This window comes from Pinus tabuliformis, chromosome 5_1 (assembly GCF_031772625.1).
Source record: "Pinus tabuliformis cultivar Carrire ecotype Pingquan chromosome 5_1, CPIR1, whole genome shotgun sequence".
NCBI lineage: Eukaryota > Viridiplantae > Streptophyta > Pinopsida > Pinales > Pinaceae > Pinus > Pinus tabuliformis.
Window position 1 is genome coordinate 945,879,939 of NC_142305.1, and position 16,858 is coordinate 945,896,796.

Sequence of the window (16,858 nt, forward strand, 5' to 3'; positions counted from 1 at the left end):
AGAACATATACCCGTTGCCCAGGATAGACGATCTGCTAGATCAGTTGCAACAAGCAAAGCATTTCACCAAGTTGGACTTGAAGTCTGGATATCACTAGGTTCAAGTCAAAGAAGAAGATACATGGAGACCGCCTTCAAAACCAAGCAAGGTTTGTATGAGTGGTTAGCTATGCCATTTGGCCTATGTAATGTGCCAGCTACATTTATGAGATTAATGAATGATGTACTGCGCCCTTTTATAGATTCATTTGTTATTGTCTATTTGGATGATATACTGGTATATAGTGCTACCTGGGAGGAGCATATTTCACATTTGACACAGGCGCCGGAAACATTGAAGAAGCACCAGTTGCTAACAAATCTCAAGAAGTGTGAGTTTGCGAAGTAGTCCTTGGTGTATTTGGGATATGTGATTGGCGGAGGAGAATTGAAGATAGGTCCTTCCAAACTGGAGGCCATCATGATATGGTCGATGCATACTAATGTTACTGAGGTTAGGAGTTTCATTGGAGTAGCACAGTACCTGAGGAAATTCATAGCCACATTTTCAGCGGTAGTAGTACCACTCCACGCCATAACAGCAAGTGGCAAGAGTTTCCAGTGGGGAAAAAGGCAGCAAAAGGCTTTCGATGAGTTAAAGAAGAAGATTAGTGAAGCACTAGTTCTGGCATTACCAAACTTGCAACAGCCCTTTGAAGTGGAGACAGATGCGAGTGGGTATGTTATGGGAGTTGTCTTGATGCAAGGAGGAAGGCCTGTTTGCTACCATTCTAAAGTATTTCATGGGGCAGTTCTTAACTACCCTACCTACGATAAGGAGCTCTATGCCATGGTGCAAGCTATGAAGAAGTGGAAGCACTATTTGATGGGAAAGGAGACAATAATCCACACGAATCACCAATCGTTACAGTACCTGCAGGCCCAGAATAAGCTACAATAGACCATGCATTACAAGTGGATGGGGTTTTTACAGCAGTTTCATTTGGTGATCAAGTATAAGAATGGTAGCACAAACAAGTTGGTCGATATGCTTTCAAGGCCACCCACATCAAAGATTACAGCTTTGGGGACTCTTATGCACATGGAGCCATTCACCCATGATGCATACAGAGAGGCATATTCAAAAGATGAGGACTTCAAGGAGGTGTATCAGCAGTTGCAGAGTCAGAGTCATGTGCACGATGGCGACATCATCGTTGACTACCATCTCCAGGATGGGTTACTCTACAAGTTGAATAAGCTATGTGTTCCTAAAGTTGAGCGTTTGCAGTTGATTAGAGAGGCTCACACCTCCAAGGTTGCAGGGCACTTTGGTGTAGGGAAGATCGTGGCTAACTTGCAAAGGTATGTGTATTGGCCCAAGATGTAAGAACAAGTAGCTAGGTTCATAAGAGGATGCATGCTTTGTTGTACCAACAAGCCTAGCAACAAGAAACATGGTCTGTATCATCCCTTACATGTACCTACTCATCCTTGGGAAAGCATTTCCATGGACTTTGTGGGAGGTTTACCGACAACCAGGAAGGGACATGACTACCTATTCATGGTAGTTGACATGTTTAGCAAGATGTGTGTTCTAATGCCATGTAAAAAGACCATCAGTGGACAAGAAGCAGCAAACTTGTTCTTTGGACAAGTCTAGGTACACTTTGGGATATCAAGGAGCATCATTTCAAACAAGGATACAAGATTTCTCAATGCATTCTGGACTACATTGTGGGAGAAGATGGACACAAAGTTGAAGAGATCTATAGCATTCCATCCACAGACAGATGGGCAGACAAAAGTAGTCAACAGGACTTTGGTGCAACTTCTGAGGGGTTACAACCAGAAGCATCTGAAGACCTGGGATGAAAATCTGGTATATATACAGCATTTTTATAACAGAGTGGTCCACACTTCTATAGGAAATTCCCCATTTGAAACTTGTTTTGGATATTTGCCACCTTCACCTTTGGATATTGCATATGGGCAACATGGAGGAGTGAAGGAAGACATTACAGGAGATGCTTTGAGGGCTGAAAAATTTATAGAGAAGATCAAGCAAATCCATCTACAGGTACATGAAACAATGTGGAAGTCACAGGCTAAGTATAAGGTCAGGCATGAACAGCACAGAACAGAGAAATCATTCAAGGTGGGAGACAGAATATGGCTACAGTTGAACAAGGAGAAGTTGCAGGGCACTGGTAAGAAAATCAAGGCTCTAAGGTATGGTCCCTTTGAGATACTGGAAAACGTGGGTGACAATGCCTATCAACTCAGTCTACCACCATATATGTGCATTTACTCAGTTGTAAATGTAGAGAATTTGAAACTCTGAGCCCAAGTTGCACAAAACGTCGAAACGTTTCGAAGTTTCCGAAACGGGTACGTTTAGAAACGTCACCTCCCAAAAATGGAAACAGCCAAAACATCATATATGTATATATATATAAATAAATAAGTGAATAACACAATATCTTTGCGAGAAAAAAGGGAATAAGACCCATAGATGACAATTTAGAAGGAAAAACAAGTCTATATTATCTCTCATAGATGATTACATGATGGTCGAGTTTCGACCGAGTTTCGATCAATTTTCAGAGTTTCGGGTATGGGTACAGCACGAAACGCTGGGTTCCTAGAAGTTTTGTGCAACATAGCTATGAGCCTTCCATTCTAGATCAGGAAGAGGAACAGGTCCTACCTTTTGTGGAGGATTTCGCACCAGGCGCTCAGGGAGAGTTGACAGAAGATACAGTTTTGCAAAAGAGATCCAAAACTACAAGACATGGGAAACAAGACCTTTGGCAAATTGGGTTGAAGCGACAACTTCCAGGCAAAGCTAAATGGTACACCAGAAAGAAGGTGAAGGAAAAATTTCCTCACCTCATTCAGTAAAAGCTTTTGGGGACCAAAAGCCTCCCAAAATTGGGAGGTGTGATCTGAATTAGATCATTATATTGTTTGTCATCCATCTCGATGTAATTGGAGTGGAAAAAGTGAAGGAGTCAACTCACGGGACCGTTTTTACCGGCGGGACTCAGTTTGGCGAAACAAGGTCCAAAACCTTCCGGGAGCACTTTGAGGCATCAAACGACATTTTTTGGGGGTAAAACTTTGTCACTTACACATAGCACCTTTTCATGCTCTTTTACACAAACAAAGCTTTCTAACAGTGCAAGAATCGCGTCAATCGGAGTCTGTATGCAAAAGTTATGCCACTCAGAAGTTGACCTTCTTGTTTTCACACCTATAGTTCAAGAGGATGTCGCGTCAACCCCCATTATTCATGGAAAAGGGGCTAGCCACGTGTTTGTGATGTAAAAGACTCTAGAAGAGTCTATTTTGTAACTCTAGTTAAGAGTTGATGTAGTCAAACTTAACCACTAGTAGGCTATCGGGCTGTGTTATAACCAGGCCACTAGGAGGAAGAGGCATTCCATTCTTTCGAGAGCATTTTGTTCCATAGTTGAGAAAAGATAGCCAAGAGAGATAGGAGGTAGAACACACACAGAGGATCTGTGCACTGTAGCAACCCATGGGCCACAGACATTACTTCTTTGTATTTACAGCCATATTTCCAGACAGAGAAAGAGAGCAAAGCGGCCTCACCTTTCAGTTGGGTTTTCTCTCGAAAGGGTTTCCCAAAGAACATATCTTGTGTATTATGTGTGTGAGAGCTTATTTTATCATTCTCTACTTTTCTGCTTGATTTACTTTTACATGCATGCACTAATTATAGTTAATTTTACAGATCTAGAAATTAAATAAAATTGTAATAGTGTAGAATCTCAGATTTTTAATATAATATTATCAGATCTGTTGTGACGAACTGTCCAGTGGAATATCCACGACAGTTTATGCATCATTTGGTGGAGCGTGGGGGCCACCTCATGAGATTTTCGGCCCACATGGGAAGTACGCTCTCATTGGAGCGAATTTTGTGTGGGAAGTTCTCGCTGGGCCCACATGGGCATTTTGGACGCATCTTGACAAAAGTTGGAAGGAACTCTCATTTGCACACGAGTGTCTCCGAGCGGAGATCTCAGCCCTTGCTTCGGTGGACTTCGAGTGCCAGCCCAAGGAGGGAGTTTCACCTTGCCTTTTCGCCCCACCAGCAAGAGGGTCGATTTCCTAGGAGAGGAGCAGTGCAAGGATTGCGCAGTTCATGGTGGGAGCACTCTATGAGGTGGAGGAGTGAGTTGTGATTGGGGCTGAAACTTCGAGTGAATGCTGGGGAAGCATTTTGAGGAGTATTGCAACCATTTTGGAGGCCTTTTGTAGCAAAATTTACAGGTGGGTTGAATCACCCAGCAGTTGAGCCATTGAGGGGAGATAGGGTCGAATTTCCGAAGTCAAGCATTGGCCAAATCCTTCCTGGGTTATTCTGGGTAATTGGTGGAGAGGCAGGGATCAATTTCCCGGAATTTTCTGAGCGCCGGAGAGGGTCCCAGCAGCAGATATATTCAGCCAACAGCGTATTTTTGGGCATCTTCAGCGCAGAGCTAGAGCAGCATAACAGTAGATCAAAGGAGGGTGCCTTATTTGTCATTTGGGGCTTTGCTAGCTTGCCTTGAGCAAGCCCAAGTGCATTCCTTCCAATGCCTTATTGTACACCCATATTTATTAATAAAAGGAGCTCAGCAACACAACTTTTGGTGCAATTTATGGTATGATTATGTGTTCACTTTTTTATGGTGTTTTTATCTATGTTTGCTTTGCATATTTACTGTTAATTTTCCTTAGCGATATTACATCAAGAGAGTCCAAGGAGTTGAGATTCAACCAGCAAGGAGTTGAGCATCTGAGTTAGGGATCTAATATGTCGAGGAGGGTCAGAGTCTCTTGGAGGAGGGCTAGAAGGGTTGTTTTACCAGCAAAGACAAGGGCCGCAAATGCCGGGAGGAGGGTCAAGCACCAGTAGAGTGTTGCTAGCCATTTGAGGACAGTCAAAGCCCTAGTTAGGGTTGGCCTCAAAGTTGGGAGGCTTGTGGTGGCATAGAATAGAAGATAGAGACCTTAAGAGAGCTGGTCAGAGGCTAAAAGAGGGAGGCCAAGACTGGCTGAATAGCTAGTTGAGGTTGTCGAAGGTGTTAGAACAGCAGACAAGGATCTAGCAAAGGCAAGTATGGTTGCTCGGGGGCAAATCCTATTTTAAGAATGGTGGCTAAGGTTTGTATCAGACTGGACAGAGGTTTGTCATGGTGTATTAAGGCTAACCGCAAGGTCTATACTATGCTAGAAGTTGGTCGCAGGTTGGTCATAGGGGGACGAAGGTTCTCATGGATAGGTCAAGCCCTACAAGTGGGCAGTTAAGGTCTAGTACTAGTAACTACTGAAAAGTGGTTGTTGTAGCAAGTTGCGTCCAAGCAAAGGCCTGTGGAAGGCCAAAATAGTGACCAAAGGGCAAAACCAACAGACCAAATGACTGGTAAAAGGATATTGAAGGTTAACAGTTGGTTAGTTGTAGTGTATGATGGGCTAAAAGAAGCAAGCACAAGTGAGTTTAGTATCTTGTTGGTTTTGTTTTTGTCGACAGCTAATTGTATTTTGTATGTTAGGTAGATGAGGACCTGATGGACTAGGCTTTAGCCCTAGTTGATTCGTCAAAGGACTGACTGTGTATATTAGCATTGTATCAGGGTTTGTAAAGGGCCATGATCCCTGGTACAGGAGCTCTATGATTTTCTTATTGATGGACTAAAAAGGAATGTGTTTTGTGCCATAAAATCTTGTGTACGATTGTTGATTTCACTGTTGATATACTTCGTTGTGCAAAGTGCTTTGTTGTTGGGCATCTCTAGTGTGTTTATGTTCCTAGCTAGGGCATAGACCTGACCTAGGGTGCATGGAAATTTCAACATGGTACTAAAGCTACTTTGAAGAGCAGCTAGATTAGAGTGTGCATAGGTATCATCTCTAGGAGAGAGCTATGAAATTGTTGCAGGACGTAGCAGTGTTTCCTAGACATGGAGCGGAAGGTTCATCAGAGAACATGATCCAGGTGGATATTGGTGGCCACCCACCTATTCCACTAGGACACCTGCCATTGTTTCTTTCAGTTTCCTTAAATATAGCATAGTTTACTATTTTTTGCAAATTTTCGGGTCCTGAACTTCTAGAGCCGTTTGAGGCCCTAAACGACGTTTTTTTGGAAAACGAGCAAACCCAAAGCCTACAACAAGGGTTTGCAGTTAAAAGTTGCAGTCCTCAAATATATCTTTCTAGCGAGGTATCATATGCATCAAACAGAGATCGTATGCCAAAGTTACGACCCCGGTAAGTTGATGTACCAATTTACCCCAACGGGGCCCACAGACTTTTGGCACTACATCTCCTAGGGTTAGGTTTTTGGATGTTTGGGGTTTTCCATTGGCTTTTGAGCCTCATTGTAACACAGTTTAGAAGGCATTTAGCTGCCACATATCTTCTCAGAGATAAGCTACCATCGCTTGAGCTAGTTTATTTCATTTTTTCATGTAAATAATTTTCAGTACTTTATTATTAACGAATTAAAGTTTTCTTTATGTTGTATCTCTGTGTTTCTGTTTATATCTGTATTTCATTTCATTCCTGCATAAATCTAGATTAGAACATAGAGATGTGGTATCGACTGTTTTGGTGATGAGATAGGATGGGAGCTCTCGTGGATTGGTGGAAAAATCAGTGCATAGAAGTATGTTGTGTGGAAGGTTTCACACACTGTGGATGGACTTTCGTTCACTTGTCAAATGTTGAGACTATTAAGGTGCCTTGGCAAGGACTTCTTTGGCATGGACAACGTAGCTCCGTGTGGATGGCAGGTTAATCGTGAGTTGGTATCTCCATTGGGTTGCAAAGTTGCACATCCATCAGTGGAGCCATGTGCACATGAGGTGTTTGACCTAGGTGGATCAGAACACTTGCAAGGTTGTGTTGTGATGGTCTAGAGTGGACTAGGCCCAACATTCAACCGTAGCTCAAGACTGACCTTGAAAGGACACAAATTCAGTTGTTGCACTTTTCGAGAGGGAAAGTAGAGTGAGCCAAGAGGAGGTTGTGTAGACTCAAAGGGAGTTTGGCTTCAGAGGGAGATTGTGAAGGAAAGTCAGTTGCCCGGTGGAAGTCTAACCTTCAAATTCAAGAAAGAGAGTGGAGTTTTAAGCCCATGCAAGGACAACCACGAACCATGAGAGGATAGTCATGGCCATGCAAGAAAAAGCCATGGCTCGTGAAAGGAAGTCATGGCCATGTAAGGAAAGTCATGGAGTTGAAGATTTCTACGAGAAGAACATGGAAATTCAAATACGTTCCTCACTAAGAGGGAGTGTTGAAATTTGAGTAGCTCGAAAGGTATTTCCAAGTGGAGAAAATCCACAAAAAAGGAAGTTTGTGGACAAAGTACCCAAGGTTTGGGATTTTGACTAAAAGGTGTGGCCTTGAAACCCAAGGAAATTAATATTTTATTCTAATTTGTTATTGAGTGGTGATATAAGGTTTCTTGAAGGACAAAGAAGAGCCGGGCCTAGTCACAAGTGAGATGTGACTTCATTTGCGTGAGCAAGCAATTCCGACGAGGCCGAGTTTCAACCAGCAAGTAACCGAGCATCTAAGTTAGGGATCTGATTTGTGGAGGGTTGAAGTCTCTTAGAGGAGGGTCAGAAGGGTTCTTTAAACAACCAAGATAAGGGTTGCAGCTACCAAGGGGAGGGCCAAGCCTAAACAGAGGGTTGGCCAGCCATTTGATGACAGTTGTAGCCCTAGTTAGGGGTGGTTGCAAAGTTGGGAGGTTAGCCATGGCCTACAACAGAAGATATAGACCTTAAGAGAGCTAGTCGGAGGCTAAAGAAGGGAGGTTGAGGCTGCTAAAGAGCTCGTTGAAATAGTAGAGGGTGCTAGAACAGCAAAAGAGGAGCTAGCAGGCACAAGTATAGTTGGTCGAGGGAAGATACTCTGCTAAGAAGGGTGGTCGAGGTCTGTATCAAACTCGACAGAAGTGTATTAGGGTTGGTTGTAGGGTTTGGACTATGCTAGAAGTTGGTCGCAAGTTGGGCATGTTGATTTGGGGTAGCATCGGATTTGCTCTAGCCACGAAAATTGGTGGAGAGGCTAAGGCACATGAGATCTCCAATAACCAAAAAGGGTTTGGGCAGATTCTAAACAGTTTGGGAGATATTAAAATAATTACTATTTTTAATGGAGTCCGTAAGTCTAAACTTAAGAAAAATAAGATATTAATGTGTATTAATATAAAACTGTGTTAGAATGGTACAAAAGTCATGGATCAGGCCATATCTAATCTTAGTCGTTGATTAGGGACTTAATCTCGGCCGTTGATTTGTCAACGAGAAAAGTATAAGAGGAGGCTTGAGGGTCACTTGGACAATTCACTGAGGGAGACCAATTAGTTCAATTTCTGGAGCGAGGTTAGCTGAGAAATTGAACCAGTGGTCTGGAGAGAAATTAGGAAGCAGCAAGTACGAAACAGAGAGATGGGAGATCAGCACAGAGGTACAAAAGGCAGACGCAGGGCCAGAAGGAGCCACACAGAGGCAGCAGAGACTGCGCAGAGCCAGCATAGACTGCGCAGAGCCAGCAGGGCCTGCGTCATCCACGCAGAGGCTGCAGGAGTGATGTAGAAGGCCAGAGAGGCTGCGCAGAGTCTCAACAGGCTGACGCAGAGGGTTTCAGGTCACGCAGAGGTCAGTAGGGCTGACGCTGGGTTCAGAAGAAGTGTTGGAAAATTTGTCTATCTGTGGGTAAGCCAATTTGGCACCCTGTTGTACTAGAAAATTATTGAATAATAAAATCCTCCCTTGTTGCACCGGTTTTCCCACATTGGGTTTTTCCGGGGACATTAGTCCAAAATAATTGTGTCAATGTACTGATTCTTGAATCTTGTGCATATGTTTGTTTCTGTATTACGATGTGATATCTGCAGTAAGATTTATTTTAATGTTTATTGAAGTAATTTCATGAATAACTTATGGTGAAATAAGTAGGAAAAGTAAATCAATTGCTGCAGTGATAGAATTTTCACATGGTATCAGAGGAAGTAGTTAGAGACAGAAAGGGAAAATCAATTATGGGTTGAGACCACGATGCAGAGGCATCCACCTCAGGGGACTCACGCAAATTTTCAGAAGATTGCACAAGAGAAAGAGATTTCAATTTCTCTATGTTGGCTTCCAGGCTGGAAGAAGAAGTGGCATGCATGACTAGTGTTGCATCATCAGCAGTATGGTATATAGACAGTGGAGCCTTGTGGCATATGACAGGAATCAGGGAGTGTTTCTCAGAATATTGAGAAGAGAAGATGAACTTTCAGATCAACATGGGGAACAACACAAAGTGTACTCCAATAAGGAAGGGTACCATAGTTTTTCAGAAAGAATCGGGAGAGCAGTTTTGTGCCACAAATGCGCTGCATGTACCAAGATTGGGGAAGAACTTACTTTCCGTGTCACAACTACAAGGCAAGGGCTATGACATCTACTTCATCAAGGGAAAGGAGCATTGTAACAAGAGTTCCGGATCTGAGTACGGAACAAGATGATGTATGCAGGGGATGCGCTCTAGGAAAGTATGCCAAGGCAGCATTTTCTACGAGCAAACACAGGGCCAAGAATGTACTAAGATTGATACACTCAGATATTTGTGGACCTATGTCCGTCAAAGCACTCAGTGGTGTCGAGTATTTCCTTACCTTCATTGATGACCACTCGAGGAAAACTTGGATTTATTTTCTGAAAACCAAGGATGAGGTTTTCTGTCGATTCAAGGAATTCAAGGCTCTGGTGGAGAATCTGACTGGGAAGAAAATAAAAGTTTTGCGCTCATATAATGGTGGAGAGTATGTCGATAAGGACTTCACTGATTATTGCGCTAAGGAGGACATCAGAAGAGAGTGGACAGCTCCCTACAATCCGGGGCAGAATGGGGTGGCAGAAAGGAAAAACAGGACTATTGTAGAAGCAGCTAGGGCCATGCTGTATGATCAAGATATGCCAAAATTCTTATGGGTGGAAGCATGCAACACAGCCACCTACATTCAGAACAGGACTCCTCATCGGGCATTGGGCAAGATTACTCCAAAGAAGGTCTTCACTGGGAAGACGCCTGAAGTCAGTCATTTCAGGATATTTGGGAGTTTAGCATATTGTCGCATACCCGAAGAAAAGAGGAAGAAGTTGGATCAGACTGCAGAAAAGGGATATCTGGTGGGATATAGTGAGAACACTAAGGCATACAGAATCTATCTTCCAGGGAGCAGGAAGGTAGTAGTACGACGAGATGTAAAGTTCATGGAGGACAGAGCTTTCAGAAGATCTCGCGAAATGCCTTCCGAGGAGCAATCGAAAGAGGATCCATTGGTCATGCCTCTTCAACCAACAGAAGTGAAGAATTCTTCCTTAGGTCAGGATCAGGAGGATAAGCGAACAGAAACACCTGCTAGCAGAGGAAGAACTAGCAGGGAACTTCGTCAGATTCTGCGTGATGCAGAGAACTTCATTGGTGAGCTAAGGAACAGTAAGAGGGAGCGAAAACAGCCAGACAGATATCAAGCGTTAGTAGCTCAGGATGGAGAGCCTGTCAGTTTCAAGGAGGCAGCTCAGCATCAAGTCTAGGTAGATGCGATGGTAGAGGAGTATAACTCCATAATGGTGAACGATGTCTGGGAGGTGGTGTCAAGGCCTCAAGACAGATCTGTGGTAGGTTCAAGATGGATCTACAAGATCAAATATGTTGCGGACAGTAGTGTTGAGAAATACAAGGTCAGGTTTGTGGCTAAGGGGTATGCTCAAAAGGAAGGGATTGACTATGAGGAAACCTTCGCCCCGATAGCCAAGTATACATCTATTAGGACCGTGATATCTCTTGCAGCCCGGATGAGATGGGAGATCCATCAGATGGATGTCAAGGCGACATTTTTGAACGGGGTAATAGAAGAAGAGGTATACATTGAACAACCAGAGGGCTTTGAAACTCATGAGAAGAAGTCTCATGTATGCAAACTGAAGAAAGCCTTGTATGGGCTGAAGCAGGCACCGACAGCATGGTATGGTCGAATAGATGGCTACTTGCAGAAGATGGGGTTTGTCAAGAATGACGCGGATCCGAATATCTATTATCTGGTCGTAGGGAACGAGCCGCTTATCTTAGTATTATATGTGGATGATCACTTTCTGACAGGATCATCCAGACTCATTGAGGATTGCAAGAAGAATCTAGCCACAGAATTCGATATGAAGGATTTGGGACGAATGCACTGCTTCCTAGGGTTGGAAGTTTGGCAGCAGAAAGGAGAAATCTTCCTTGGGCAAGGGAGGTATGCTACAAAAATCCTGAAAAGGTTCGGGACGGGAGACTGTAGACCTATGGCTATGCTAATGATCACCAACTGGAAGAAGATTGATGCATCAAAAGGCAAGGCTGTCGATCCCACCCTATACTGGCAGCTCATAGGGTCCCTAATGTATCTATTCAATACCAAGCCAGATATTTCCTACGCTGTCAACACCCTCAGTCAGTTCATGGTGGAACCAAAGAGGGCACACTGGGCAGCAGCCAAACACGTTCTCAGGTATTTACAGGGAACAGTTGATTATGGGATCTTATACACCAAGGGGAAGGATATCAGGTTGAGTGGATTTACTGATGCAGATTGGGCAGGAAGTTCAGTGGATCGGAAAAGTACCTCTAGGTACTGTTTCAACATTAGATCAGGAATGACCTCCTGATGCAGTAGGAAACAAAAGTCCGTGGCTCTAAGCTCATCTGAAGCAGAATATGTGGCAACAAGCACAGCTTCGTGTGAGGCCATATGGCTTAGAAAACTGCTAGTGAACCTATTCAAAAGAAATATGGAGGCGACCAGGATCATGTGTGATAATCAGAGTTGCATTAAACTCTTTGAGAATCTAGTGTTTCATGATAGGTCGAAGCATATTGATATCCGGTGTCACTTTGTCAGAGACTGTGTCCAACAAGGAGCTGTACAGTTGAGCTACACTCCTATAGGAGAACAGGTGGCAGATATCCTCACCAAGGCCCTTGGAAAGTCAAAATTTGACTACTTCAGGGAAAAGATGGGGATGGTAAAGAACCCCTTTCAGAAGTAGAAATGAGTGTGTCAGTAGCAAGAATGAAGAGGGAGTTGCAATGCAGATGCAGTGTTGGGAGAAAGCACCAGCACCAGCATAGATGCAAAGGGAGTTGCAGTGCCGATGCAGCGTTGGGAGAAAGTACCAGCAACAGCATGGATGCAAAGGGAGTTGTCGTACAGGTGCAGCAGTGGCAGTAGCAGAGTCATGGGTAGCAGTACAGGATGCAGCAGTGCAGAAGATGTTGGGCAGGGAGGCTTAGCATCAACACAGGGACCGATGCCGGATGATCAGAGTGATACTCAGTGAGGAGTATTACTAGAGCACAGTCCTTGCTAAGAGGGAGTGTTGATTTGGGGTAGCATCGGATGTGCTCTAGCCACAAAAATTGGTGGAGAGGCTAAGGCACATGAGATCTCCAATACCCAGAAAGGGTTTGGGCAGATTCTAAACAGTTTGGGAGATATTAAAATAATTAATATTTTAATGGAGTCCCTAAGTCTAAACTTACGGAAAATAAAATATTAATGTGTATTAATATAAAATTCTGTTAGAATGGTCCAAAATTCATGGATCAAGCCAGATCTAATCTTAGTTGTTGATTAGGGACTTAATCTCGGCCATTGATTTGTCAACGAGAAAAGTATAAGAGGAGGCTTGAGGGTCACTTGGAGAACACACTGAGGGAGACCAGTTAGTTCAATTTCTGGAGCGGGGTTAGCTGAGAAATTGAACCAATGGTCTAGAGAGAAGTCAGGAGGCAGCAAGTACGGAACAGAGAGACGGGAGATCAGCACAGAGGCAAAAAAGGCAGACGCAGGGCAAGAGGGAGCCACACAGAGGCAGCACAGACTGCGCAGAGCCAGCAGGGCCTGCGTGATCCATGCAGAGGCTGCAGGACTTTCATGGTGTATTAGGGCTGGCTGCAGGGTCTCAACTGTGCTAGAAGTTGGCCGCAGGTTGGGCTGAGGAGGGCGAGGACGGAGGACTTTCATGGTGTATTAGGGCTGGCTGCAGAGTCTGGACTGTGCTAGAAGTTGGCTGCAGGTTGGGCAGAGGGGGCCTAGGTTGTTGTGGGTAGACCGAGGTCTACAAGAGGGCAGCTAAGGTCTAACAGAGGTGAACATAGGTTGCTGTAGCAGGCCGTGCCCACAAAGAGGCCTGTGGAAGGCCAAAACAGTGAGCCAAAGGAGCTGGCAGAGGCCATTAAAGGGCAGAACCAGCAGACCAAAGGACTGGTAGAAGGGTACAGCTTGAGTGAGCCTCATGGTTAAGAGCATGTGTTTCCTCCTATGATGTCATAGGCTCAAAACCAAAGGGGGGTAGAGTATGTATGCCTTCGTAGACATAGCAGTCAAATCACTGCGCGGAGGTGGGTTTCTTGTCCCACAAACAAGGGGGTCTCATACACCAATTTGGTGTTTGGCTTAGCCATGACCTTAAAATTGGATAATAATAATAATAATAATAACTAGAGGTTAACAATTGGCTGCAAAGGACAGCTGGTCAGCTGTAGCGTACAATGAGCTAAAAGGAGCAAGCCCAGGTGAGTTTAGTATCATGCTGGTTGTGTTTTTGTGGACAGCTGATTGTATTTTGTATGTTGGGAAGACGAGGACCTGATGGACTAGCCCTCAGCCCATGTTGATTAGTAAAAGGACTAACTGTGTATATTAGCATTGTATCACAGTTTGTAAAGGGCCATGATCCCTAGTACGGGATCCCTATAGTTCTCTTATTGATTGACTAATAAGAAATGTGTTTTGGCCCATGAAATCCTGTGTACTGTTATTGATCTGTTTGCCATTATATTTCGCTGTGCAAAGTTGTTTTGGTTGGGCACTGCTAGTGTATTTGTGTGGGCATAGACCAGATCTAGGGTGTGTGGAAATTTCAACACTGACTATTCTGGCTTTATTTTAGATCTAGTCGTTCTATGGAAAAGCTTATGATCACCATTGTATATACTATATACCAAGGTTATGATCACCAATTTATATACCCTTCCACCTTCTTTACAGATCTTTGTAAATGCCTTTTGGTAAATATAAAACATATTTTGCAAAACAAGATGTCTTAGTCAACTATCCTCCCAAATTGATCCACCTCAACAAGTCCAAATAAAAAAGTAAGATAAAGAAATATGGGGAGCCAAACAAATGTGAGTTTAATGTAATGAAGTACATAAAGTATATTTAGTAAAGACACCATGAATTTTATATAAATGGAAGAGTCATAAACAATTCTGGAAAATTTGTATAGGAAATAAAGGAAATAAAATAATATATATGTCAGAACAATTGACAGTAGCATCTACACATCAAAAACTCACATGCTTTGAGCATCGTAACCTTTTTATTTTCAGAAATGTTGTCATTGCAAATTCGTTCTCTCAAGATGAGTCAAAATTGCAGTATGCCATTGGCTAAATAATTTTAAGAAAAAGGACAATAAAGTCTGTACCTTCTATGAACACTTGGCATCCTGTACTAACTAATGATATAGCATCGGAATGATTTATCTCATTTTGTGATGCACATGCAAATGCCACATCACATTTTTCAGCCCATGGTTTTGCATCTTCAACATACTTTGATTGTGGAAAGTTTTTTGTATATTCTCTGAGTAAAGAAAGGAGACAATTTAACCCCATTGAACACGTCAAAAACTATGAATGGTACTAGAGAATCATACATGCTAAAACTATTCAAGTAAGGTTTTTATAGAATGTACCTGAGGCCCTTTTGTCGACTGTTAAGTTCCTTCAAGATCCCAAGTTTCATGTAGTCAAAACCTTCACTATCAATTAAGTATCCAGCAGAATCTACAGAAGCCACAATGCAATGATTAATTGTATCTTTCCCAAAAATTCCTTATTTGAAAATGTATCAGAACAGCTGTCTAAGTGTTATCTAGACAGAAACAGCCAACTCGAACAACACCTAGCAAAACAATCTTTGTACACTAACCACTCAATAAAGCATAATTTAATCAAGGACAGCCAATCCACATAAGCACAGCACACATTCAATACAACGTTACTCTGCAAGCCTGATTATAATTTATAAAACAGTAACAGGTGAAGAAGCTACCAGATAATGTGACCGGAATAGCTTCAACCTCAATCAGTTTTTCAACTGTGCTCAAAGCAACTTTCCCTGCTCCACTTACATTGCACCTAAATGCAGTGATACAATATAAGAATGGAAATATATACATCAAAAGGAGGACTCCGAAGAGATGAATAAGACCAATTACCAACATGGAGACAGATTGTGAATTATTCTAAAGAAAGCGCACATTACCAAAAAGTAATGCCAGCTTAAAGGAAGAAAAGATTTAAAAGCTAACACAACCAGACTGCAAACTAGCAGCTACACATCCACAGGAAACATGCCTACCCCTACAAGGTGCAGGTCACAGAGGAGTATAGACCTAAGGCCTCTTATTTCCTTGTCCAACTCAGCCAACAAATATTCTGCAAAGTAAACCTGCAACCAAAATAAAAGATGACCAATCAGATTACAGTGTTAGACAGATGGGTGTGATATAAAAATTTCTTTAGAAAATGGAAGTATATTGATTAGGGTTATGGTCCATAGACAATTAGAAATACCAGTCCATAGCCTGTAGCTTGAGTCCGGAGCTGGTAGCCAGCCCATGAATTTGAAATACCAGTGAAACCATTCTGAAGCAAGAAATTCAAAGAGTGTGAACATAGTCATTTTCTCATAAACATATTCAACAAACAGTGCCAGCACGCACACGCACACGCACACTATATATATATATATATATATATATAGATATAGATATATATATATATTATTTTCACCTTATAGCTAGTCTTCCAAACAAATCTCTCTTTAATCAAAAACATTCTACTTGCCAAAGACATGGCAAAAGAAAGCCATCTTATTCATCCAACAACTTGTTGAAAATGTAACTAGTCTCGGTCTTTATAATGTACTATAATTATTGATGTATTTATTATTATTTTTTTGTTCAAGCATGTTATTCATGCTCAATAAGTCAAAAAAGAGAGGATTTTGTATTTGAGTCATGTCATATTTGACGTTTGAAAGAAAAAGAAAAAGGATTTTATTTTTAATCAAAAAGAGTCAAACAAAGGTCCAAGTTGGCCCTCCCTATCAAGTCGGACTGTGGGGCAATTTCTCACCATCCTGGACATCTATATCAAGGTGTAACTTCGACCTCTTCGAGCCAATCAAGTTCTGCAATCATTATCGAGTTCTGTGATTGCGAAGTGAAGAAAAGGCAAGCCGAATTCAGAACAGAAGAGAAAGTCAAAGGAAAAAAAGTCAAAATCGAGTTTTTCAACCTTGTCTATGTCACACATGCAAGATTCTGTGAGAGTTCTGAAGCAGCCACAGGGCTGAAATTTGGCCTCTGCAGCAGGGCCGAAAGTTCTGATATTTGATCAAGTTTGGAGAAGGTTTGACCATATTTCACTTCTGTTGACTTTAACATATTGAAGAAGACTTGGGAGGGCTGACTTGGAATCTTTAGAGAAGTATTGGTCTAGGTTGTGGATATCTCATTTTGACTTGATTCTATAAGAAGAGGATTGTTGGGTTTTCCCCTTTGTGGGGTTTTGCCCTGGCTTGGAGCCTAAACTTTTGTGTCTCTTGCTTCTTTGTGATCTTGGAAGACTAAATATTGTATAATTGCTTGATGAAGAAGAAATAATAAGTAAAAGAAGAAGATTAACATTCACAAGTAATTATCAAGTAGGAGAATCAAGTATCATCTTCATTACATTTGATTTT

The 16,858-nt window shown here is 42.4% G+C and overlaps 1 protein-coding gene across 2 annotated transcripts in view; it reads right to left on the bottom strand.

Moving 5' to 3' along the window:
* The window catches only part of LOC149167897 (uncharacterized), a 402,638-nt gene that overhangs the window by 183,796 nt on the left and 201,984 nt on the right, over positions 1 to 16,858 (bottom strand). For both annotated transcript variants that reach the window (XM_089433237.1, XM_089433236.1), the window contains exons 7-11: positions 15,685 to 15,756; positions 15,504 to 15,559; positions 15,161 to 15,246; positions 14,802 to 14,892; positions 14,532 to 14,689 (exon numbers count right to left, since the gene is read on the bottom strand). In XM_089433237.1, the coding sequence (XP_089289363.1) occupies positions 14,532 to 14,689; positions 14,802 to 14,892; positions 15,161 to 15,246; positions 15,504 to 15,559; positions 15,685 to 15,756 (463 nt within the window). The remainder of the gene's footprint in view (positions 1 to 14,531; positions 14,690 to 14,801; positions 14,893 to 15,160; positions 15,247 to 15,503; positions 15,560 to 15,684; positions 15,757 to 16,858) is intronic.